This window comes from Hippocampus guttulatus, chromosome 12 (assembly GCF_054856545.1).
Source record: "Hippocampus guttulatus isolate MCC_2025c chromosome 12, RoL_Hgut_1.0, whole genome shotgun sequence".
In the NCBI taxonomy this organism is placed as follows: Eukaryota; Metazoa; Chordata; class Actinopteri; order Syngnathiformes; family Syngnathidae; genus Hippocampus; species Hippocampus guttulatus.
This window is the reverse complement of record NC_141272.1, coordinates 2,646,107-2,670,931: the sequence shown is the minus strand read 5'-3', so window position 1 is coordinate 2,670,931 and position 24,825 is coordinate 2,646,107. Positions and strand designations below refer to the sequence as shown.

Here is a 24,825-nt window from a genome sequence, read left to right as displayed (position 1 = left end):
ATGAATGGCAGTCCAAAGCATCCTGAATTTATTGTGCCAAGGGTAATTGATTCCAGCTGCAAGTGAGATCCATCTGCATCCAGCGAGCTACTTGATATTCACACCTGGTCTCTGTAACCACCGCTGACTTGTATTAATTCCCCCGGTGCGGCCGCGCTAATTGAATACACTAATTTCGCCTTGGCGAGCCGAGAGAGGGCTAAGGAGGGCGAGAGGGAGGGAGAGAGAGAAGGCGATGGGCAGTAATGATGCATCTTCAGTTTGTCTGAAGTTAGCATCAGTAGTTGCGGTTTTGCTAATGGATATTTTCAACTCTGTATTGGGTATTAGAAAAAAAGCTACCATAATTTCCTGATTTGCTGAGTTAAAAGACGCTCCCTAATGAGGTACGCCCCCTAAAATCACCCATAAATCCTTTTTTTTTTCCTTCTCTGTACTTGTGTGCATTATGGTCAGCCAATTTGCTGGTGTCCTTTTATCGTCAGAGTGAATGAGATGAATAAATAAAGATCCAAAGCATACCAACTCAGTGTGAATGTTTTCGAATAAAGGTGTAAAATTATGTTTTCCCTCTTTTCCCATTTCTAAGATGAAGGTCTTTCATGGCATTTTTAAAATCATTTTTGTAGTTCTAGACGCTCTTTTCATCATTTTAGGTAGCTACTTTTTATTTCGTCACTTTGCTTTTATATGTCCTGAATTGTTGTTTGTATCTGCTTTTAAATGTTGTACTTAAAATTATGTAAAGTGCACTGAGTTACCTTGATTATGTTGTGTAAGTGCATATGAGGCCCAAAAACTCTGAGAAATTTAATGACCCCTTCTAGTGGGCAAAAATAATAATTACACAAAGCTGACATACATTTTAACATAAATTCCGCACTCTCCCAAATGACGTAGCATGGAGACACAATTGTTGCATTCGGCGACTCTACAATGTGCAAGTAGTTAACAACATGCCCTTATGTGTGCATAATAAATGGTGTGAAGGGTTGTCGCCAATGCTAGCAGTGGTAAAGTGGGTACCTGATCCACGACAATACGGTCTATTGTAACTGCAAGTTGATTTTTGTTGTTGTTTTCACCACACTGCCATCTGCTGGACACTGCTCTCACGAATCTATCATGTGAATGCAATTTATCAACATAAATCGAGTCCATGGCAGGCCATCATTTTTTTTCATGATGGCACGTTATTGCACCTGATGCATGCCTGTGCCTGCTCAGCAGTTCTCTGGGGGGGGAACACTAATGAATGGGTGACGCTATGCACGATGTTATTATATATGTCTGTAAACAGCATTTTCAATCGTACCGACACAGTGCATATTTTAGCCGAGCAATGCGATAAGGGCAAAGTTATTAAAATAATAATACGGATCCGTTATCACGTCGGCTTTGGCGCTCTGGGACGTCTCCGCGTTGATGTGAGGACAGATGACGCTTCTGAGGCTCTGCCACAGGAAGTGTCCTGTAAACATGCTTGCTTGTGTAACCCCCCCCCCCCCCCCCTCCCTCCCACCACCACCACCACCACCCTCCCTTGCATTGCATTTGGCCTGACATCACTCTGGTTTACTGCGGGGGCGTTTATTCTTCCAACTGTGTGTGTGCGCGCCGAGGGACTGAAATCTGTGGAACGCACTGGATGAAGTCATGTTGCAGAGATGAAGTTGATTTTCTGATTTCGCTATTTTAGTTGTGTTACTTTTTTAAACTCGGCCAATGATGATGCAATATAAAAATAATAGAGGTAAAGTCAAATGCTTTTACGATCACAAGATCTTGATGTACTAAAAGACGTAAAAAAAAAAAAAAGGTGACAATCACTGAGCATTGAGAAGGGCCCGGGGATGGGAGAACCCCCCACCCCCCCCTTCCAGGATGGCCAGCCTGCAATGGATGCCGAGTTAGGTAGAGATGTTCGAGACCTCTCTTTGCAGACCAACACCGATATATAAAATTTGATTTCAGAAAATCACAAAAAGTTGTGACCAAAAACCTTTCCTTCTGACACAGATTGATTGAATACTAAAACCTGTTCAATATTTCCAGTATAGAGAACGAGATGAGTAACGGAAGGTTTTTGGTTTCCCAGCCTACATGGGGGTGGGAAAAGTTGCGTACACTCTGTGATCTCACGGGCTTGTCTTTTGGACTTGGGCCCCCTGTCGTGCGACTGACAGGCTGCTGCAATGTGGAGTGCAAGGAGACTTACCTGAGGGGGGGGGGGGGGGGGAAGCCTCCACGTTTCATTTCAATCAAAGTGGCACAATGCGCCCCGTCGTTTCTCCCCACGCCACCGTTAATCCGGGGCAGCATAATAGAAAGTGGCGCGCTCCCCTTCTGGAAAACGTCTTGCCCCCTAATCAACAGTGATGAAATGTGTTGCGCAGGACAAAGCGCCGGCGTGTTCTTTGCAGCATGCTTTTGTGCTTGTGGTTTTTTTTGTTTTTTTTTTGTCCCACCCTCAACCCACTGTCAAAGATGGAGACCTATAGTTCAGTCTGTACGGAAATCAAGAATAACACCTTGACCACATTCTTTTGAAGTTGAGTAATGAGACGGTAGAAGACGTCAAAGTGATTTGCAGTGCATCCGGAGTGTTTCACAGTTCCTACTTTTCTAATATGTACTTCTCAATAGTTATCGAAGAACACAACAGCAATATAAAATAATGCCAATAAAATAAATGCACTCACCAGAGATGCTGATTATTAAATGTATTAACGCAAGCAGATTGCTTCAGGCTTGTTTTGCTTCCTTCCGTTGAAAACTCATTTCTTCTCACTGGCCTTTAAATCGGCTTGAGAATTGATTCTGCTTCGGTTTTGATGTGTAGTTTTCTGTGCACTTTAATTGCTTTATTTTTTATTATTGTCTTCTTCTCCATTTGTGGACGGCCCTGTCATTGGTGTTGTTTTTCAAGTGCCTCATAAGTAATGTTGGATCGGATGTTTTGCTACTTGAAGTTGGCTACCCAAGTTTTGCTCTCACCAACCGATCAGAGGATGGAAAAATGCTGACATCATCAAGGTGGCGCTCATTTAAAAATTCACGGAACAAATACTCGAGTTTAGAATGTAAATGTAGGTCAGTGGTTCTAATGGCAGTGGAGGCTGCACTTGCTGTCAGTCTTTGGAGTTCATTTCAAGCGTTCGGTGGTGCAAATACGATGCGTTAACTGCAGAGGTGCATATTGCAGACCCATCTTTTGCATCAATCGTTGCCTTCTGAATGACGACGCAGACCGTGCAACGCCGAGACGGCATGCGGCGTTTTTGGACAGGCATGCCGTTGCCGAGGAGATGAGATTTCAGCGGTCACCCGGGGGCGTCTTTGCACGTCGGCTGCTAAGTGGCGTAGCCGCTCCATTCGAGAGCCCGGAGCATCACTTGTGTGATTAAACCTGCGCACAAGGATGCCCCCATGGCTAATATTGTTCTTGCCCCCCCCACTTCCCCCGCTGTGCCGAAGGATCATTTCAGCACAAAATAATCTCACGCTGGGCTGGATCAAATGCTTGTCGAGTGTAATAAAATTAGATGTGGCTATTTTGAGACCTTGAATGTTCTTCTAATAAGTGCAAAATGTTTTCTTTTGCCGGGCCTCGCTTTGCAACGACGCTTTCATCACACACGTCTCCTCTCATGTCGCGCTGACAGTGAGCTCAGCAAAACAAATTTAGACCTTCGCTAGCTCGTGTTGCTGTCCTTTATTTATTTATTTTTTATTACTCCTCCACACCCGCCTGGCTCGTCCCAGCTCCCCTTGGCCACATATAATCAAAGTGTAAGGCAACAAATTCCCTCCTGTGTCAGCGCAGATGAAAACGAGCTATCTGGGGAGCCGTGACATCTCTACTTGGCGCGCACGCCTTGCGAGTGGCCGCTTTATTTGGGGCTTTTATCCCTTATTTCCCTGCTGTCTTGTAGAGTGGAAGCTAATGGGGTCTCTCGTGTTTGCTGCTGTATGTCAGCGAGCCCTTGCCCCTCGTTGTTTGCTTTGTGTTGTCGATGATTCCACTTGCAGCGAAATGCATGTAAATGGAGAAAAGGATGAAATACTGGAATGTTAATTTGATTTTTTTTTTCTCAACACTATTTGTAAGAGAGCATTTAATGATTAGCATCGGCGTCTGTCGATCATTTTGAGCGGGCTTGAGCACCCCTATGTTAAAGAATCTTAGTATTGTTAAAATTGGATTTCTGCAACTCATTACCACCACGCAATTATCCAGGCAAGGGTGGGCATCTTTTTCTTTTTTTGTTTTTGCCTTTCATGCACAAGGTAACTCATTTTGCTTTGCATAATTAAAAGTGCAACATTTAAAGGACCGCCAGCCAGAGCCTGAGCTGCACTGTGTTTGCCTGTTTATAGTTGATGGATCCTAAACCACCAATCTGTTCAACTTCTTGTCCCTTACCAAATACAATATGTTCAATGGAGAAGTCAATCTGTCTCTGCTGCGTACCAAAAGAATAACAACAACAACAACAAAAAGACATGACCTTTTACGACGCCCCTTTGTACATACAGTTTCTGAAGGAGCAAAACAAAATAATAATTGACCAGGTGAATTCATGGATCGTGAACCACAACTATGTGAGGAATCAGGAAACTGTTTGTTTATCTCAGAAATAATCCCTCAAAGGTGGTGTCTAAAGTCCAACCAAATCTTCTGTAGCCATGGCATCCAATGAAGATTCTTTTAGACGTGTCATGTTTTGTTTCTGTATTTGGTGGCTTTCCTGAACCAAGGCAAGCATCAGACAGCACATGACCTCATGTTTGTTCCGACGGTTTTTCGCCTGTCTGAATGTCAGCGCTCCGAGATCACCCATTATTGATGGCCCTGCGAGCGCCTTTCGACTGGCGGCGAGGTATCGATCCCAAAATTTGCAGCCGCACAGACAAAGTAGGCAGCGCATCGGAGGCGTAATACATCTTCTGGAACCGTAGCTCTAAGACGGCACTCGGGGCGGCATTTGCAAGCGGTCATCGTTCACTCTAATGTAGATGCCTAAGATGCCAAGAGGCTTTCAATCTGAGGTCTGGCTGAAGAGCGCACAGCGATATCATGTAACGGCGTTGAAGCGTGTTTATGCAGTGTGGGGATCTAAAATCATCCCGTTCTTTGAGAAATACCGCTCAGTCGTAAACTGGCGTTTCTCCGCAGATGGTGGTGTTCCACAAGGCTTGCTTCTCAGTCCACATATTTTTACCGTATATGCTACATCAGGGGTCATTACCATTGTAGCTGGTAGCTCCCGTGGACCACATGTATAGTCTGCGGGCAAAATAGCTAACATTTTGATATGCTGAGTGTTTTGTAGAAGTGATCATTTGAAATCGCAAAAGCTTGTAGAAAGGGCTGCAGCAAGTTTGCTTTAAATGGCCGACTGGTTTTAATATTTAGACAATCAAGATTTCATACAGATAATTAGCCCCTGCGCAGCGCTGCACCATTTTCCCCTCTAAAGTCATGAGTGAGAATTTAGGTGATGCCTTGGCAATGTGCTGCGCAGAGTTGGCAAAGTATTCATATCACTTTCATTTCGAAACAACTTTCTGCCGCATGACGGAAAACGTAAACCTAAGGCACATTTTAGCACCTTCAACATGTTTTAATTAGTTAAGATGTTCCAGCGTTGCACTGTCTGAAATCATTTCCTCCGCCGCCACGCGCTAATGAAGGCTGTGTGAATAAACGTTCCAAATGAGGAAACGCTCGGCTCTGAAAAGTGTCAAATATCACCTGTGAAAATTCATAGCCAGCGGAGAGCAAAGGTCTACGTTTTACGCCAGGATGATGGGGAACAAAGTGATGGCAGTTTTATTCGGGTGTCGGTCAATAAATTTGCATATCCCAATCAGTGGACCATGAAATGTTCATGATCAATGAGAAGTAAACATGGTCGTGGCTCAGGTCACAAGCAGGGACTAAATTGGCAAAGTTGGTCTTCGGTTTCCTGATGTGCAGGCTTTTCTGCTCTCTCATTGGTCAGATCTTTCTGCCGCTGTCCAGAAGTTCTCCCAATCGCTGCAGGAGTTCCAGTTTGAGTGCCTCGGCGATGCTGAGACGGATGATGAGGTGAACATTGGTGAGTTCAGCCTGGCTTTTTCTGGCACATATTGTGAGTCTCGGCGTGGTGAGGATTTTTTATTTATTTTTTCCTATAGTTGGTACCACTCAATATAAAAGGTGTACTTGGATTACCCTCAGAATGTTGCGAACCGTGCTTCCATGCCACGTTCTTGGGAGTGCAAATGACACGACACTCGGGTGATCAATCGGCAATCATTTCCTCAAAGTCCGCAAGATTAGAAGGCACCAATCAATCAATGATCGTGATGCCCATCTCGAATGCGAATCGTTCTGTGGTGAAGTCGGAGTGTACCCCTCAGTCAGTGTGTAACTGTTTTCTGCATGTTTAATTGATGCGATCGATTATTTTTTGGGGGGCTTTCTCTGAAGGAGATCAAGGGCACTGATTGTCTGACCAGTGTCAGGGATGAATGATGAGACCCACGCTAACTGTCGCATTAACGCGGCACGTATGAGTTTCAAAGCAAATTTACTCCATTCACAATTTTTTTTTCCAATATCTTTTTTTTTTTAATACAGTACCGTGAGCTTTTTTTTTATATCGCCAACTTCTCCACAGTATCGTGATCATTATCATATTCTCCTAATACCATATAGTGACGTTTAGATATTGTGACATCCCAATTTGATAGAGCGACAGATAGACAGGTAGTTAGATACCATAGGTACATACCACACAAAGATCGATGAGTTTAATGCTGTGTTGACATCGGTTCGTGAAAGACGATCGTACGTTACCGACAAATTTGCCTTATGTTCCCACCGTAGCAACAGAACTCTGTCAACTGAAGACCTCCTGTAAACTGTGCGGATGTAGCTAATGCTGTGGCCCATAAAACAGAGAACATACAAGAACGTAGCGTTCTGTCTCACCACCACAGATGGAGGGGAAAAAAAAGAAAGAGGCCATGATTACTTTTTGAAACACTCTGTGGAAATCAATCCAGTCATCAGTGAAGTTGAGCCCGACCATGCAAGTCCCTCGACCGACACTGGCAGCCTCTCGTCGCCGGCCTCTCTTTGATGCTCCCTACTTCAACCGCGGCACGCTGAAACCCTGTGCACTCGCCGTCACGCGGGTTCACCTGACCTCCCATCGATTCGGCTCCATGACATTCCCATTCTGCGGAAAATCGATGCCACCAAAGGATTAATGCGATGACAGATTTTTTTTTTTTCTTCAAGTTGCATGCCCTTCTCCTGAAAAGTCGATCCCACAGCCTTCGCGTGCGAGGCGAGCTTTAAATCTCTATCACCCTGCTACCGTGAGTTACATTTCCTCTTGCAGGAAAAAAAAAGTCTCTATAGGGTACGTGTCCACTCATACTGTGGAAAATCTGATGTATCTGTTATCGCAGTGCTTCCAAGCCATTATCTGTGGCCTGGTATCGGTAGAGATGTGTGCTGTGCGCATATCAACGTGATCTGGTGCAGCGATCTTTGTGCGTGACAGCAGCCACTCAGTCGACCATTTCCTTCTCTGCTTTCGCAAATTGAAGAAGTGAACCGGAGGTAAAAGTAAAATGCAAAGAATGACTGAACTTGCGTCTCAACGCGTCTAACGAGCATCCGTGACTTGGCGTTATCTACAGAAAATGAGGCTACTTGTGTGGCGGTACCTCCGAAGCGACGCCGTCGAAATAAAGCCGTTGTGTAAGGCGTGACGTCCAAAAGAAGGCAATACAAAAATCCCGTTGAAATATTTGAACGAGTAGCGACCAAGTGATGATATGTAAAGCGGCTTTTCCACAGCCTGCCCAAGGAGCGTTAGCAGTTTAGCCGCTACTAGCTTGACTGGCAGCCACCGGAACAAAGCAGCAATCAATCACGTCATTTGCAAGTAGCAACGATAACTGTAAATATACCATTGACTATTCTTACAGAACACGTCAATATTACTTAAACTCATCTTCCAACATTTTCCTGAAAAATAAATTCAGATGATTTAATGACAAAAACTCTCTGTCACTTCCGCTAGCTACACAGGCTAAACATAGCACGGTGTGACATCTTAGTTATTACAGAAAGTGCCCAAAAGATGGAGGGAAAAAAAGCACTTCTGAGCAAAAAAAACAGAGGGTACGTTCCATAGAAAAAAAAATATTTTGACCTCAGAATGACATAGACGTCTGGGAACTGTTTTAAATTGTATGACAATATGTCTTCTTTAAGCATGCAATCATTTAGTAGGTACGGTTTCTTTTTCAAGGTTGTCTGCACTTGTCTTTTCTTCACCCGCCAAAGTGATATGCACGTTGCACCAACCCGTGACTCCGATTGGCTGTCTTTGGAGTGCCATCAGCGGTTCCCTGAGAGCTTTTGTGTGCTTGATAAAGGAGCCGGTGGATTTAATGGGAGCGCGGGATGAGCAAAAAAATCATTGCTCGCCTCACTTTAAGGCTTTGCTGTCTAAATGGGCCAACGTGTCTGCAATGATGCGTGGCTGGTAATGGTATCAGCGGCCAGTTGGCGAGCAGTGATGGGCAGGCCAAGAGGCTTGCCTCAACCGACCTCGCAGCTTGTAATATAAGCCGCAGGTGGGGCGAGGGAAGGGAAATAAAGGGGATGTAATCAATGGTCTTTGCGGGGGGGGGGGGGGGGTTGTGTTCGTTTATTTTACATCTTATCTTCTGACAGCTGCGTAACTTTATTGCATTCTAAAATATGCCGAGGCGAAAGCTCGGAGGCTGCAGTTTCCATAAAAATTTTAGGGCCTGGCTCTGATGCTTGCGGCGAGCCGGGAGCATCTGACGTTTAACGACTCCGCCACGACGCACTGCGCACAGCGTTGACGCCCCTTGTTTAACTAACGCCGTTGCATCTGTAAACTCCCGTCTGTGTTCAAAGTTTCTTCTTAATTCCATTTCAGCGCAGTCCTTCAAGGAGTTCTCCAAGCTGCTCAACACGGTGGAAGAGGAGAGACGACGCTTGGTAAGAATTCAGCTCGGAAACGTTTAATGATTGAACTGATGTTGAAATATGAAACTGCAAAAAAAAAAATAATTAAAAGAACACTGTGCCTACTGTGAAACAAACAGAAGGTTTTGTTGTGTTCTGGGGCTGCTTTGCTATACCCGGCGCAGGTTGTCAGCAATCTTGGCACAGTACAAGGAGATCTCAAGACTATCAAATCATTCTGGAGCAAAATTTGTTCCAAAACAATAATCGCATTTTCTCTCATGGAGGCAGCACTTCACGCATTACTTTTCATATCGTCTCCATCCTGTGCATTTTTGTCATTTAAAAAAAAAAAGTTCAGACACCCCATGTGTCATCCAGAATAAGTACGAGACATGGGCAAATACTGGATTCTGAAGGTGAGCAAAAATATTGGGGTGTCATGCTTTGAAAGTTATTGTTCTAAAATTACCTTTTTAAAAAATATTTCGGTTAAAAAAAAAAAAAAAAAAAGAATATTCACAACAGAAGAACTGTGTCCCATGTGAAGTTTAAACAAATAAATGTTTCATATTTTCCTTCATTGAGCGATGTTTAGAACAGGTCAGTGGCATACTCATGTTGACCTTGGGGCTAACTCGGACCTATTGTGATGTCACAAAACCATTTTCAGAAATGGGCAGCTTACAAAAGATTGACGCGGTTGTGAGATTTCACACTCAATGGGTGAGCCGGGACTACAGAGTCCCAAAAAGTCAGTTGCACATTAATCGTCCCCTGTCACCCGCCGAGAAAGTGAATGCAGTTCCCCAGCTAGTCAAAAGTAGCAACTGCTACCCCTCAACGACGGCCACTTATTTTTGTTGTTTTCATCTGGCTGCTTGAATCACTTGGAGTGATGTTTACGCCTGGGCCCCAGAAATGCGTCGCTTGCCGTTCCAATCTTCTGTTTTTGCTTTTGTTCTTTTTGTGATTGTTGAGGGAAATTGTCACAGTGCAATGGAATGGCTCAATGTGAACTTGAAAACATTTTAGAATGCTTAATAATAATGATGATAATAATCCTTTGTTGCGTTAGCTTTGTGTTTATCAGCCACCCACCGGGAAAACAGTAACAAGCCTTGCATCAAGATGACTCATTACTATTCAAGCGTCTCATCGCAAGAATAATAATACAATACTTTTTTGGCTTGGCGTGATACTGAAATTATGGAAAACAAACAAACAAACAAAAAAGAAAGGGAGCATTTGTGTTTATAGCGACTTTGCCATGTGTCAGGACAGATAAGACTGTCTTTTTATTGTCATGCAATACCAGTGGGAGGTAAGAAAAAAGATACACAGTACATGGAGCCGGTCAAAACTCCTGAGCAAGCCGCAGTAACAGTTGTCATTTTTCACAGAAGATAAAGAATATATCCATGCTTACGAATCATCTCAAATTGCGTGTGTTACCTGTGTTGCTCCATCATTTGTGTGCACATATTGATTTGCTCACAATTTAATGGCTTGTATCTAAAAAAATTAAAGTCGTTTCGAACCGCAAGGCACCACAGTACTTTTGCCACCTCTGTATATTACTGCGTTCATACTCACCCTGTCATCCTTGTTCTTACGGGAGAAGAAAATAGCAGCGATGTCTGTGCCCAAAGGTTGAGACTCGAGCGACGATGCAGACGTTGGCGTTGAAGGCCAAAAAAACATTTTTTAGATTTTCCTCAGTAAAACCTTTTTTTTCTTCTTTTGCTTTACAATCTACCACCAAACTGCAAGCCCATAAACACTGCATACACCGATGCCGCATTTTACCATTTAGTATATTGAGTGATAAAATCTAACCTACTCACGGTTTGAAGAGAAGGGCAATAATATATTTGAGATCTGTCTCCCTCGCACCTCCTCCCTGTCTGATAGTGAAAGTGCAGCAAAATGTTTACGACGGTGTTGCCCTTTCGAGCTACGGGTCACCTGTGTGCTCGCTAAAGATGAAGTAGAACACCCATGCGTCTTTTAAGCAATGCAGTGAATCAGCCTTTTGGCAATTTCCTCTTTGCAAATTCCCCTGTGCAACCCATCTTAACTCACCGATTCGCTCAATTGTGTGCTCTGTCTAAAATGCCTGACGGTGGCAGAAGACGGCGCCAAAGCCCCAGCTAATAGGATGGTCGTAATTAGTGGCGTTGCATCGATAGTTTTGGCCGGTTTCTGCTTTCTTTCGATGTCAGGGGGGAGCGAACACAGCAGACACAAACGAAAAGAGAATTTGACATCTGTGAATAATTGTTTTGATGGTGATTTCAGTCAAGGCCAAAACATCATGATTTTTTTTTTTTCTAAATCATCCAGCCCTACAAGTGTTCTTATCGAATGTACAGGTGGCAAACTCAAGGCCCGGAGGCCAGGTCTGGTCCGCCACATCATTTCATGTGCCCCACGAAAGCAAATCATATATGTCAAGTTTCATGATGCTTGCAAAAATCTCTTCCAAAATGTTTAATTCTTAGATGTAATAAATAAGGGAGAAACTGTATTGTAAGAATTTTCTTGTCAATAAACCCCTCATGACAGTAACTTACCGGTAAACAATAGTTGAATAAACCGTTCTTTATAGGCTTCCAGTCATAACGGCCCTCCAAGGGAAACGGTAATAGAAATGTGGCCCGCGACAAAAATGAGTTTGACACCCCTGAACAGGTGACGCGTTCAGCCTAGGTGGAGGTCTCTGATCTCTGCTTGGTGATTTCGGTTTTTGGATGCCTTTCCTCGCCGCGTATGGCCTCCCGCCGACCGCTTAGTTGCTGTCGAGTTTGATCAGCGCTGGACACGCGGCAACTTACACGGCAGTTGCATCGGCCATCTCGGCGCGCGTAATGAGGCGAGGACGCAATGTTCCAAAGAGACGGAAAACCTGAATTGTGAGAGAAAAAAACAAAGGCAGACTCGAAATCAGAAAGAGCGGGCGAAGCAAAATATGAAATGGACAGACGGACGGATGGATGGCTCGTCTCAAATCCCCCAAACCCGCCGCTGAGGTTACTGCCCATCACCCTGCCACCTTGGCGCGAATGGGGCTGTCGTAAAAAATTTAAGATGTTTATTTATTTATTTATTTGGGGGTGGCGGGGGGGGGGTTGCGCGGGTGTCTGGGCCACATGGATATAGAGATGGCATTGAAAATGCGCGTTATTAACTGATCCCATTCCGGCCTGCGTGATTTAAACGTCCATTAGGCGAGAGGACGGAGACTCTTTTGAACGAGCTGTAAATCCAAACAAGATGAATGTGCTTTTACGGAATTTGCCATTAGACTAGCCACTCACTGCCAATAAAGCGCTGCCTGCGTGAAATATAATTTGCTCCGTTGGTTGCATGGCAAATTTAAAACAAACAACAAATGAACTGGGGCTGAGATAAACTTTGATTCACAATTAAAACGCAGATTGGCCAACCCTCACACGCCACATCGTGTTTTCCGCCGACATTTCAGGATTCATTTAAAAAGAACTTGAACTTCATTTGAGCTTCTTCAAACTTTTGGATGTCCAACTGCTTCATGATTTTAGTACTTTTTGCACAGCTGGCAGTTCTTTAACAAGGAGCTGAACCACAATGTTCACAACAGTTGTTTTGGTTTTTTTCATTTTTTTCAAGCAAGTCATCATTTGCACTTCTGTGACTTTTACAGTCTCTCTCTCTATCTCTCGCTGTTTTTTTTAAGACAATAAAATCTTTGTTGCACATGGGAAAATCACTTTTGTTTTGTTACTGAATTTTGTTTTGTTCCCAAACTGTGATTTGAAATCCATGGTATGCGCCAAGTTTATAAGTTTATATATATAATATATATAATTTAATATTTTTTTGAGGTATCAGAGCACACCTACTGGTTACAGATAAAGGAAGAATATGGAATGAATGTCTCTGCAAGATGTTTCCTCGTTCATTTTATTTATATTTTAATAATGCAACATGTTGCAGCCAGTGAGACATTTGGAGATGGACGCGTGGGTGGAACCTTCTTGTTCTTGGTTTCCTTTTCTGTTTTGTCTTTTTCAGAAATCAAATTCAGGTTGGTCCAACTCCCTTTTACTCCCCTTTCACATCTGGACTCAATAAGTGGTATAAAAATAGATTCACTGATAAGGCTTTTTGCTGAAAGCCAAACATCTGACAGCAGATGGGGAAGAAACTTTGTCTTTCCTTTCTCCTCAAGCGTTTCGGATTGACTTGTTCCACAGGTCCAATTTGCTCGGGCTGCGTCCAGGCATGACGCCATTTATTGGCTGATGCCTTGCTGGGAGGCCAAGCTTAAAATTATGCCATGATTGGCATAGACACCAAGACTTCTCAAATTCACTCTTTTTAAAGTACTTTGCTGATTTAATTCACCTGCTGGTGGTCAACTTGCTAGTTGGCAGAACAGAGGCAAAGTGCTTAATCATGGTGGAAATCACTGTAAAAGCAACACAGTGGTGTATGTAGAGCCAGTTCATACCTAAAGTGGAGCTAGCGAAAACATATACAGTGAATCGCGGCATATCCACGGTTCTGTCTTCGCAAATTGGGCATCTTCATAGCTTGATCTCGAATAGAAAGGGTTCACGGGAGTGGGAAGCTAGCTGAGACAAAACAAATGTTGTAAAGCTATCCAGTACACAAACAATAAACATTGTTTAAACACACTGCAAAGCCAGTTTAGTGCAGAAAAATGAGGGAATAAATAGGTCATTAAGATAGATAAAACAAATAATGTCGGTCTAATTGAAGCAAGCTAATAGTTTATGTAAAACTGCTTGTTTTACATAAACTATTGCTACTCCAATCGCTTCTCATACTTCACTGGCAGCTAAGAGTTAAAAATTATATACAACATCTGGTATAAAATGAAAGAATACAAATGATGTTTGTGTAACGCTTGCTATTGGTTTCAACGTAGCCAATACAGACAGTGTAAATGTGACTAGCACAGACATTGCAAAGCTAGCTAATTAGCCAAAGCAAGATACAACATGGTGCACTGTGACAGAAGACACATTTGCACATCTCTTTAATTGTACGCTGTTAGTTCCACCAGGGTGTGTGAATCGACCGTAGGTTACTACAAATAAAGAGATTTCAGTACACAAATACGAATAGTGTAAATGCAGATGAAAAAGTTATGATGTTTGTTGTACATACGAGCTAGCCTCAAATCAGCTGTATCTGGTCCATGTGTTTGATCCTTGCAATGTGATAAAGTTCTGGTCAATAAGAGTTTTTTGTTTTCGTTCACCAGAAAACAAGACAATAGGAAACACTGGTATACAAATGCTGCAACACACGCATTTAAGACTGCTTGGGGGGGAATAGTGGTTTGTTTTTTTGGTTTTTTTCTCGTATAAACTTTGGCAAGTCGATAAGGCTGCACACATTCGGAAGTATCTGCTCTCGTTCTTTTTTTGTGTTGTTGTTGATGGAGCTTATATGTACACGTATTGTACCCTCAGTCATAAGTGCCAGGTTTTAATTCACATTGTAATTCACGTCTTCTCCTGCTGCTTTTTAAAATGAACAACAAAGGCCTCCCGATCCCTTAAGTGCTGTTTGGCTTTGCGGACTCCAATTTATTTCCCACGTTGACACTTTTCTTTAGGTTTACATTTCCTTCAACGGCCTTTAAACACATTTCAAAATCAACCATAACCATTTCACACCTCGGACAGAAACAACACTGTCCAAAGTGTGTCTTTGTGTGGCAGAATTAAGTGTGTGTGTGTGTGTGTGTGTGTGTGTGTGTGTGTGTGTGTGTGTGTGTGTGTGTGTGTGTGTGTGTGTGTGTGTGTGTGTGTGTGTGTGTGTGTGTGTGTGTGTGTGTGTGTGTGTGTGTGTGTGTGTGTGTGTGTGTGTGTGTGTGTGTGTGTGTGTGTGCGTGCGCGCGCGTGCGTGTTTGTACAGTGACTTGGCCCTGTGGGCACCTTCTGTGCTGTCACGTGAACGCAGGAATGTTTCCAATGACCCTGAAACAACAGTGCCCAATAAAGGCAGCCCTTGTTCTCGGCAGACGTGGGCCCTGAGTGTGTTTGATGAGTATTGGAAAACTATTTGGAGCAGATGATAAAAACTTGCAGGGCAATGAGCCTCAGCAAATTTGAGCTCCGATGAGAATATCAGCCCTAACCTCAACCGTGCAAAGACTATGTCAAATATTCGACGTAACCACGAAGCTCCAACTCGACAGTGTGGTATGGGTTGCATGAATATGGTTTCCCAAAAATAATTGACAGACTCTTTGACTGGCCATTACTCATACATTTCATTTGTATTTCGGTGTTTCTTGACATAGGCACGTCTTGTAAGTTTAATTTGTTTACCTCAAGCTCATATCTCCTCTTGCGCAATTTTCTTCATTTAAATACATCTAAACACCATAAAATAATTCCGGCATGTTTTTTTTTTTTTCGTTTCCTTTCTTGTTGTGCTTTTACCGGGACAGTAAAATGACATTTAGCGGGCCAAAATGACTCCATACCATCAATTCTAAGTATCGGCATTTGTGGGGTGGGGGTGGGGGGGATTGCAGTGAAAATGCACCAACTCTCTGTCGGAAGGGGCCGGTGTTACGGTTCAACTGGCTTCCAGATTAACTTGCTCCCATTTTCAGCAGTGGCTGAACCTATGAACCCGTGATGACAAGAAGTGAAATTACGCTTACCCTCTGGAACATGAGTTGGCGCACTTAAATTGGCGCAACATTTTTGATCCTACATCCACTTAAGTGCCTTGGCCAGGTGGCACAAGTTAACCTTCACCTTGTGCTCATTGTGTCCGCCCATTTCAAGTGGCTTCTAGGAAGAAACTTGGGCTTATAGTTCGGTCAAACCAATGATGACAAGTCTAGCTATGCATAGATGGAAATGGAATTGATATAAAAAAAAATTAAAAAGCAAAAGCATGGTTGCAGCAAAAATGCATATACTAATCTCAAAGCTAGCATTAGCACTTTAAACAAGCTAATGTTAGCCACAGCTGCTAAAAGCGTAGAGTGGTACTGAGAACCTCCGCGCAGTCGAATATTTTTGGGTATTTTCGTACAATGGTTAGAAATAGGCGTTTGCACCGTTGTGGGAGTGAACATAGCCAACGCAGGTGAGGTGCGCGGTTATCCACTCAGAGACCGCCTTCAATTGCACTATTGCGCATCTGTGTGACAACCACCCCAATCGTCCCTTAACCCCCTTACCAAAATCTCATTTCACGACCTGCTTTCACCCGGTCTAAAGTCTAATCTAACTTCCGTCACCAAATTGCCAGGTGCGCCGGGGGTGTGGAATAGTGTGCGCCGGAAGGCCTAATGAGGTGCCAAATTCCCAAACGCGATAAAGTAGACTGGTCCCGGCACGGAAATAAATACGCGCAAGTGTGCCTGTCTACGAAAATAAGGCCCCTAAAAATGTACGATAAAAGTGACAATATTGCCATATTAAAGCCATAAAACAACACAATGCACTTGTGGTGTCTGCACCAAACAGATCGCAGTGAGAAAAGCTGAGCATTATTTACCATGTTCTGCACTGCAGGCAGATTTATTTTTTTTCTTTAGTTCTGAAGCCTACATCTCCAACAACAACACTGGAGTGCATAGCCCTTTCATGTCAGCGTAGCTAGCACGCAGCAAGGAATCTGTTGCTTCAGTTGGGCGCATCACACAGCTGTAGGGAAGCGGTCCGCATCAGCCCCCAAACTCCATTCAATGGGCATCGCAGTCAAAGAATCGCGCGGGATGGGCGAGAGTCCCCGGGGAGCCACAGAGCAGCTTCATATCAGGTGCTTTGCGCACTTGTTCAACGGCTTACTCGCCAATGCAACGTGAGGCAAGCGTGTCACGTCGACTGTCCGTGTTGGATTGCAGCAACAGTTTTTTAAAATTTTTATTTTATTTTATTTTTTATTACGCTCCTTCTCGACTCACTCATGAAGAATTCATACTGGGGAGGCGTTGCTTCACATGTAATGAGAAATTGCACAGCATTGACCTTTCCGACTTGGATAGTTGCTCGTCTGCGAGTGAGGGAAATATAAGGCGGTAAAAACATAATTGTATCGCATTAAACACAGTTGTGGTTACAAACGGTGGACTGCTAGGCTAGTCCTCGTTTTTACTCGCATACGAGCATGGTGTCCTTGTTTTCACGGTGCGAAAATTGAGGGGCTCTCTTTGCCGGAATTGGAGCCTTGCCACGAATTGCGAAAAAATTTTAATCGGCCCCCTAAAATAAGTCCATATTTTTTATATGATAAATATACCAGAAACGTAGTTGCATATATGTAATGAAAGGATCATTTTTTCCAACGAAAGCCTAACTCTTGTTTTTGTTGTGTTATAATTTGAGGTGTCATTAAGTTTCTGAGTCATTGTCGACATGTTTTTTTTCTGTTCCTAAAATGTTGGTTTTCTCCCCTTTTAGGTCACAAACCGCTATTTTTAGGTGAAACCAACCCAAATTCTACTTACCGATTATGAGAGAACGACAATCTTTGATTTTCTGATAAAAGAAGAGAGTCGACTCTTTGTTTTTGGGAGATTCGATGTTTACAATATATTGCCGTAGAAGCCAATATTCTTGGGCTGCAATTAATTATTTTAATAATTGGTGAATCGGATAAATCATCCCTTTATTCAAGCCTAGGTCATTATTATCCGTCTTGAAATTAATTTTTGCCGCAGATTTCAAGAAATGTCTTTACGAAGTTATCGACGAATTTGCTCAGCGGCTAGTTGCCGATTAATCGAGGCGCCTCTATGAGTCTGGAAAGTCAAAACGCTCCCAAATGGCCTGGCAAGTGAATGAATTCATCTCGGCTGTTGTCAAGGTGTTTCAGTTTGTGACGAAATAGCTCTCGACTAACCTTGCTCCAGGTGCCATTTGTGGACCAGATAAATATTTAGCCGTACAATCGCATGGTTCCGCCCTCCCTCACTTGTCTCCAATGCCCCCCCCCTCCCGAAACCAATCTACATGCCGCGCTTTTTTAATAAAGGTCATTTCACACCCTCGGCATGAAATGGGGGATTTTATTCGATCATAATGACGAGGGTGGAATGTTTATTAGGCGTTCATTTGGCGGGAGCGCGTGCTTAGGACTACTTTAACGAGCCAGGCTAATTTCTTCAGGGCGCGGCGTCTGTCGTTGTGATTATAGGTGCGAGCGGCCCCTATATTTCTTTTATGCCGTGCTGCCGGCGATCATTAGCGGGAATGTGGCTCCAGACGAAGGGACGGGGGGGAAACGGTTTTGCTCATCGGCAGCCGACGATAGCGCGTTGACGTCGCGGCGTCGAGACGAATCAATGCCGACCTACCTGCGAGTAGATGATGCCTTAGAAAGCTTCAAATTGATACATGAAAAGGCGACATGTACCATAAGCGATGATTTCAAAACATTTGAATATTGTTTCATCTTGCGTGGCTCTTCAAAATAAATGGCTTCATTGCCTTTTTCACCTCCTTCCTTTCCTCAAACTGGCTTTTTATTCATGCTGACATCCTTACTTTGTTTGGACCTATTTTTCTGGCCGTCCTTCCTTCCCTCCCTGACTTGCTTCCTTCTTTCCTTCTGTCAGACCGACTTTTGATTCATGCGTCCTTCCCTAAAGCAACTTCTCTGCCTTCCTTCTTGTCCTTTCTTTTCAATCCTACTTTTTATTCACGCATGCTTCCTTCACTTGAATCTCCTTTTCTGCCTTGGTTCCTTTCTTCCCTCCTTCCTTCCAATCTTCTTTCCCTCAAACTTGCTTTTATGTACTGTATGCATCCTTTCTTCCTTCCTCCGTCTCCTGAAACCGACTTTCCTGCCTTCCATCCATTCCACCCTCCTTGCCATCTTCCTTCCCTCAGACCTGTTTTTATTCATGCATACTTGGATCCATCCTGCTTCCCTTCCTGCCTTCCTCGGTTCCTCTATGCCTTCCATTTCTCAGCCCCACTTTTTATCCATGCACCCTTACTTCCGTCCTTCCTTCCTTACTTCCGCCAAAACATTCCACGTCACTTTTTTTTTCCTCTTTCACTTGAAGCTGAATCTGCTAAATCACTGTTTAGTTGAACATGGCATATCCACTTTGCTTGTTCCTGCAAAATGCTGTTGTTTTGTCACCTCTTGACTTCTCAACACTTTATTGGCTCAGCAGACCGCCTGCTCGCAGGAACCACTACGAAAAAAATCAATATCAGACTGAGAGTTTGCTCCTCGTTACTGATAATGAGTCATAAATATGCCCCGGACAACATGGCTAATAATGGATTAGGAAAAAGGCTTTTATACAGTGTGCAGTGGAATTACGGTAGTTATTACCCTGTGTAAGGATGCAAAATGTGATTCTTAATAATGGTCTCGTGGAACTTACTTTCAATTTCTTTCACATCTACAGAGATTTAAAATAATGTAACCGCTATTTCTCTCCCTCATAATCGTGGCAATCTGAGATTCGCCTCCTAATTTTGATTTTCAATTTAAAAACGGTTGATAGCGATGCCGACTTGACATGACGAGCAGGAAAGATCCCCAATTTTTTTTTCTAAATGATTGAGGTCTATTCCCTGTTTGTTATTTTTGCACAAATCCCTTTCTACCTTCGGTGTAACAAGACTCCATGCATGTAATCGCGTTTTTTGCGTATCAATTTGTCTTCATTGTGAAAGTGAAACCGGGCTTCATAAACTTACCACAAAGTGTTATTTTAAGAAGTGTAAAGCGGTTGTTGTCTCTGTTTGCGCAGGAAGACCTGCATACAATTTCTTTCACACACGGTTTCCAAAGCTCTGTGCACACAGTACTCGAATGAAAGATTCAACGCGACACTTAGCGCGGGCTCCCTTTGTGCACTTTGTAGTGTTTAATGAGCCGCTGGTGGTCTGAGGAAAAACACGTTTAGCGGCAGAAGCTGAGCGCGCGCTGTGATTCCACCGCACCTGCTCCGTAATGAAATTCTTCAGCGCTGCCGCGTCCTTTCGAGCATCGCGGATTTAATCCGTTTGAGAGAAGCGGCTGCTGAGGGCATCCGGAACAATGCCGACTTAGCGGGCGAGGCTTGGTGAAGGTTGCCTTTAGTTCAGGTGTAAATATGCCCAGTTGGTTTACTGCAAAGACAACTGGATTCAGTTGGGATGTTTTTGTGCTGTGAACTGAATGAGTGACGTTTGAGGCATGATCCAGTTTGCTTCATTGCTAAGGCTTGCGGGTGAGCTGCCCAATGAAACGCACGTACAGCCAAGCCCCTGCTATCTGCGGCAGTTTAAACCGTAAATATGGCAGCACAGAACGTCCCCATAGTGTACGAGATTATGTTTGCTGGAATGCCTTATTTTGCGGCTACGAGAAGACATCATTGGTGGATTGGCGAATAATGCCCTTACAACCAATCACCGATTTTGCCTAAAATGCAAAATATCTGCCGGTCACATCCCGCCTACCAAATCGGTGGTAAAGTCAAATCCAAATACTTGTATTTCAAACTCGTCTTTCAAGAGGGAAAGTGGATTACAGATGATTTTGAGAAATATCCACGGAAAATATACAAGTACCGTATTTTCCGCACTATAAGGCGCACCTTCGATGAATAGCCTATTGTAAAACCGTTTTCATATATAGTGCGCACTGCACAACAATAGTGGCTGCAGTCGTATTATGCGTCCCCTCGATGGAGCTACGCTAAAGGGAATTCAATACAATACAGCTTTATTTATATTGCGCTTTCACAAACGCTGCAGCTATAACAAAGCGCTTTGCAGAACATTTAAAATACTACGTCCAAGAAATCTGAATATTGATTCATATGTAAGGCGCATCGGATTATAAGGCGTACTCTGTCGGCTGTTGAGAAAGTTTGAATGCTTTTAGGTGCGCCTTATAGTGCAGAAAATACGGTACTTGTGCATGCGGCTAAAACTCTCCGTAACTTCCACTAACAAGCCAGGCTAAACTTGGTTCCTCTCTGACAAACACGGAGGTTAATCTCAGGATGTTTCAATCGAACATACCTGTACTTCCTTGACATGAATTTCCTCTCTCAGCCTGAGCTTTGACAACACACTGTTACTTGCATTAGACCACCGGTCACCGAGCAACAAGCATCATCAAGTGTGTTTATGCAGAGTCTTCCAATTTCAATGGGTTTTCACCACTTTGAACTAAAATTTATTGCAGATGATGGGAAAGCAGTAGCAGGTGTGTGCTTATCGCATCTGCCTCATTGTCGAAAGGTTCAAGGTGCGAATCCCGGTTTTTGAGGTGGTCTCCGGGGGCGGGGGACAAGCCCAAAAAAATATCCCCTGTAGGCGGTTTACAACCATCTGTTTCGGTCTGCGATGTATTAAAAATGCAAATGTTCTAAGGTTGCATGGGCAACTGATTACAAGCTAAGGAGAAGTACACATTCTTTCCTTCACGTTTACATTGCAGGCGTTAATCTCTGGCCCTTATCAAGCTACGTGTTTAACTGTCCTGTCTGTTCAAGTGGAATTGGACAAGCGAGCGCTATTAGATGTCTGCATTGGAAAAGCGCAACGGCGCACACTGCAGGCTCAATTAGACGAGCGAGCACAGAGGAGATAAAGCGTCGGAAATGACATTAGCACACCGGCAGATTACTCCCGGTGCACGTAGATAACCGCGACTCGGTGGGGGGGGGGGGGTGGCAGGGGGATTACAAACGGGCACCGTTAGTACGACCGCCAAATGTCCTCCGACGATCTCAGGTGGAGTGTCGCGCCAAACGCTCTCGTGGTTATGCCGTGATTTTGTGATTTAAGACCCTCATCTTGCGCTGTTTTTTTTTTTTTTTTTTGTATACATGTGCACAGGCAATGCCAAAATGAAACTGTCACCCCTGGCGAGGAAAACAAGTGACGAAAGGGCTGACCTTATCTCCAATGGAGTGCATACATCACATGCTATGCTAATGAGCGCTAGGCCAATATTCCAGCAAGTGTGAAGGGAAAAAGGCTGTCGCATCAGCCAATTTGTCACTGAAGCCTCACCGCCTGCACATTTAAAACCAAGCCACATTTTAATGAGCGCTGCAGCGGAAAATTTATATATATGTATATATGTATACAGTATGTATATACTTATGTATACGTGTTTGTGTGTGTGTGTGTGTGTGTATATAATATATAATGTGTGTGTGTATATGTGTATACTGTATGTATATATGTATGTTACTTTGATTGAATCATTGAGTGGTCTCCTTATTCCCTGTGTCAGGCAGGACCAATAACATGCATCCTAGTTTTCTAATGTTTAAGAAGCAAAACGCTCCAGATGATCAAGACACTCCTCCAGATTATAGCATAGGTTGGCTCGTTCTCAAGCCATGTACTTTATTAATGAGCGTCACCAGCGTATGTGTAATTTTCAGAATGCAACAGTGTATGCGGACGTTTGCAATTCTGTTAGCGAGGTCCGGGCACATAGTTTGTTGTCTATTTATGGTTGAAATAATCAATATACAGTATGTACTTTATAATCACTTTCAGGGAGCATGAATTATTGGCGGGAATTTTCTATTCGTGCTCGGGCTCATTTGTGTTGGACAGAAGATTTCCTGTGAGATCACGCTGACTAAAAAGGTCCTCTCGTAATGTTCACCACCGTGTGTTGAAATCCAAATTGTTTTTTTCTGCATGCTTTTCCTTGCACCTCAGGGGACGAGTACAATTTTCCGAGAACGGTCGTGGAGGGATACCCCAGGGGTCCGTCTCAGGGCACGCTGCTATTTTGCATGTATATGAATGACCTATCTGACAGACGTCCCGGGGTTAGCCGGCAGATGCATGCAGATGATAGGATGATTTATACATACTGGAAAAGGTCTGGCAAGGACGTTTGGAGCCCTTTGTGTCGCCGCCACCATTTGAAACTGCATTTGTGGTGATTAAAGTAAAGAATGGGGCAATCGACAAGGACCAAAGCTCCTCTTGGAGCGTCCATGTAGGCCCCGACAGATGTTCGGGATGCTAAAATTGCGCTGTGATTAATGATGCAAAATAAAAACTCTGAATCGAGTTCTGGGGCTCAGAGGTCCCCAATCACCAGGCTGTTTGCTACCAAGAAAAGAAAACGACTTTTTAAAATGATGTCATTTATATTATTTTGCTCTTTTACTTTGAAAAATCACACTTGAACCCCTTACACAGTCTTGAAACCCTACTTTGAAACCAACCTTTTCTTTTTGAAACCTGAGCCCAGTTTTTTCGCCTAAAATTAACTTGAAACTCAGGTTCAAAGGGGCAGGATGAGAGTTTGAAATTAACCCAGACGTTTTACCCTGATTTTAAGCCCCAATTTAAAACCGTAACCCTTGTTTGAAACGTCAACTCAAGCTCGAAATCATACTTTGAAAGAAAAAAACAGCAACTTTGAAATCATAATTTGACATCCCCTAATTGAAACCGAACACTAGCCCTGTCTTAAATTTTTTATTTAAAAATGACAACCGTGGCCTGAGACTACTCACCGTTGTTTGAAACCTTAACTCTTGAAACCATAAACCCTATTTGAGACTGCAACCTAAAATTGAAACAGCTTTGAAAACCTGAACCCTGGTTCGGAATCATACTCTGAAACCCTACCCCTGACTTGAAAACTTTATTTTCAACTACTATTTATTCATTTTTGCATGATAATAATTCAATTCTTCTTTTTTTTGTCGAAAGGTGTGGGTTCTTGAAACACCAACGAACCAAACAAACCGCCACCTCCACCTTCCCCATCTGCTGCCTCGATGAATTATTTTACTTTTCTCACCGTGCGAAATAACACGCTTCCATCAACCTAACTGACCTGTCGTTGGCACCCCCCCGTTACCTCAGTCCTCTTCCTCTGATGTCATTGACTCAACATGGACGAAAGCCTATCCCGCGTTGAATTTTCCAAGACGCTAACGGCACCTTCACCCGGCGCGGCCACCCAAGGATTGAACGTGGGCCGTAAATGGGGCAATACATCTCCAGTTTATCTGTTTCTGGGCCGAACGAGTCGCGAGACACTTCGGATGGTGAGCCCCGATAGCGCGGGGGGGAGACAAAAAGGACTCCCGAATGTGAAATGCACCTCAGGATTATCGGCGTAGCACCGGGCCATATTTCTTCAAACCAGAGGTGGAAGAAGGTCATGTTATGTGCAAGGCATAAGGAAATCCTAACCTGCAAGTTTCAAGCAAGACACAAATTGACAAAAAATTAAGAATTAAAAAGCCCTCACAAGGATCTTGTTTGAAACCTTAACTTGAAACTCTAACTCAGATTAGAAACCCCAAGGCAGTCTTAAACTCCAGTTTGAATTTCTTGACCCTGCTTTTAAAGATTAATTTAAAAGCCTTAACCCTAGATTGAAACCCTAATTTGAAATAATTGTTTGAAATCCCCAATTTGGAACCCAAACCCCCAGGCTTGACAACCTCATTTGAAAGTCTCGCTCGGGCTTGAAACCCTAAATTGTAAACCTGCCCAGGTTTGCAATCTTAAACCTTGTCTAAAACCTTCAATCCAAAATTATACTTTGAAACCACGTCGCTAACGTGAAACGAACTTGAAACCGCAACTCAGGTTTAAAACCCAAACTTTAAAACCCTACACATACCACGATAATCGAGAATAAATGACAATTAAATGTTGTGCTTGGCATCATTTCCACTGCACGAGCTCAAGTCATACTCGCCGCGGAGCCTTTGCGCAACACTGCGGTGCAATGACAGCTACATCGAGCTTTTTAATTAGCGATCTTTTCAGTTTGAGTACTCGCTTTGAAGAACACAGCTTGACATTTGTCTGCTTTTGTTT

At 43.4% G+C, this 24,825-nt stretch overlaps 1 protein-coding gene across 5 annotated transcripts in view; it reads left to right on the top strand.

The window, feature by feature from the left end:
* arhgap42b (Rho GTPase activating protein 42b) overlaps positions 1-24,825 on the top strand; it is a 67,379-nt gene that overhangs the window by 16,313 nt on the left and 26,241 nt on the right. For all 5 annotated transcript variants that reach the window (XM_086125353.1, XM_086125356.1, XM_086125355.1 and 2 more), the window contains 2 exons: positions 6,009-6,104; positions 8,979-9,040. In XM_086125353.1, the coding sequence (XP_085981479.1) occupies positions 6,009-6,104; positions 8,979-9,040 (158 nt within the window). The remainder of the gene's footprint in view (positions 1-6,008; positions 6,105-8,978; positions 9,041-24,825) is intronic.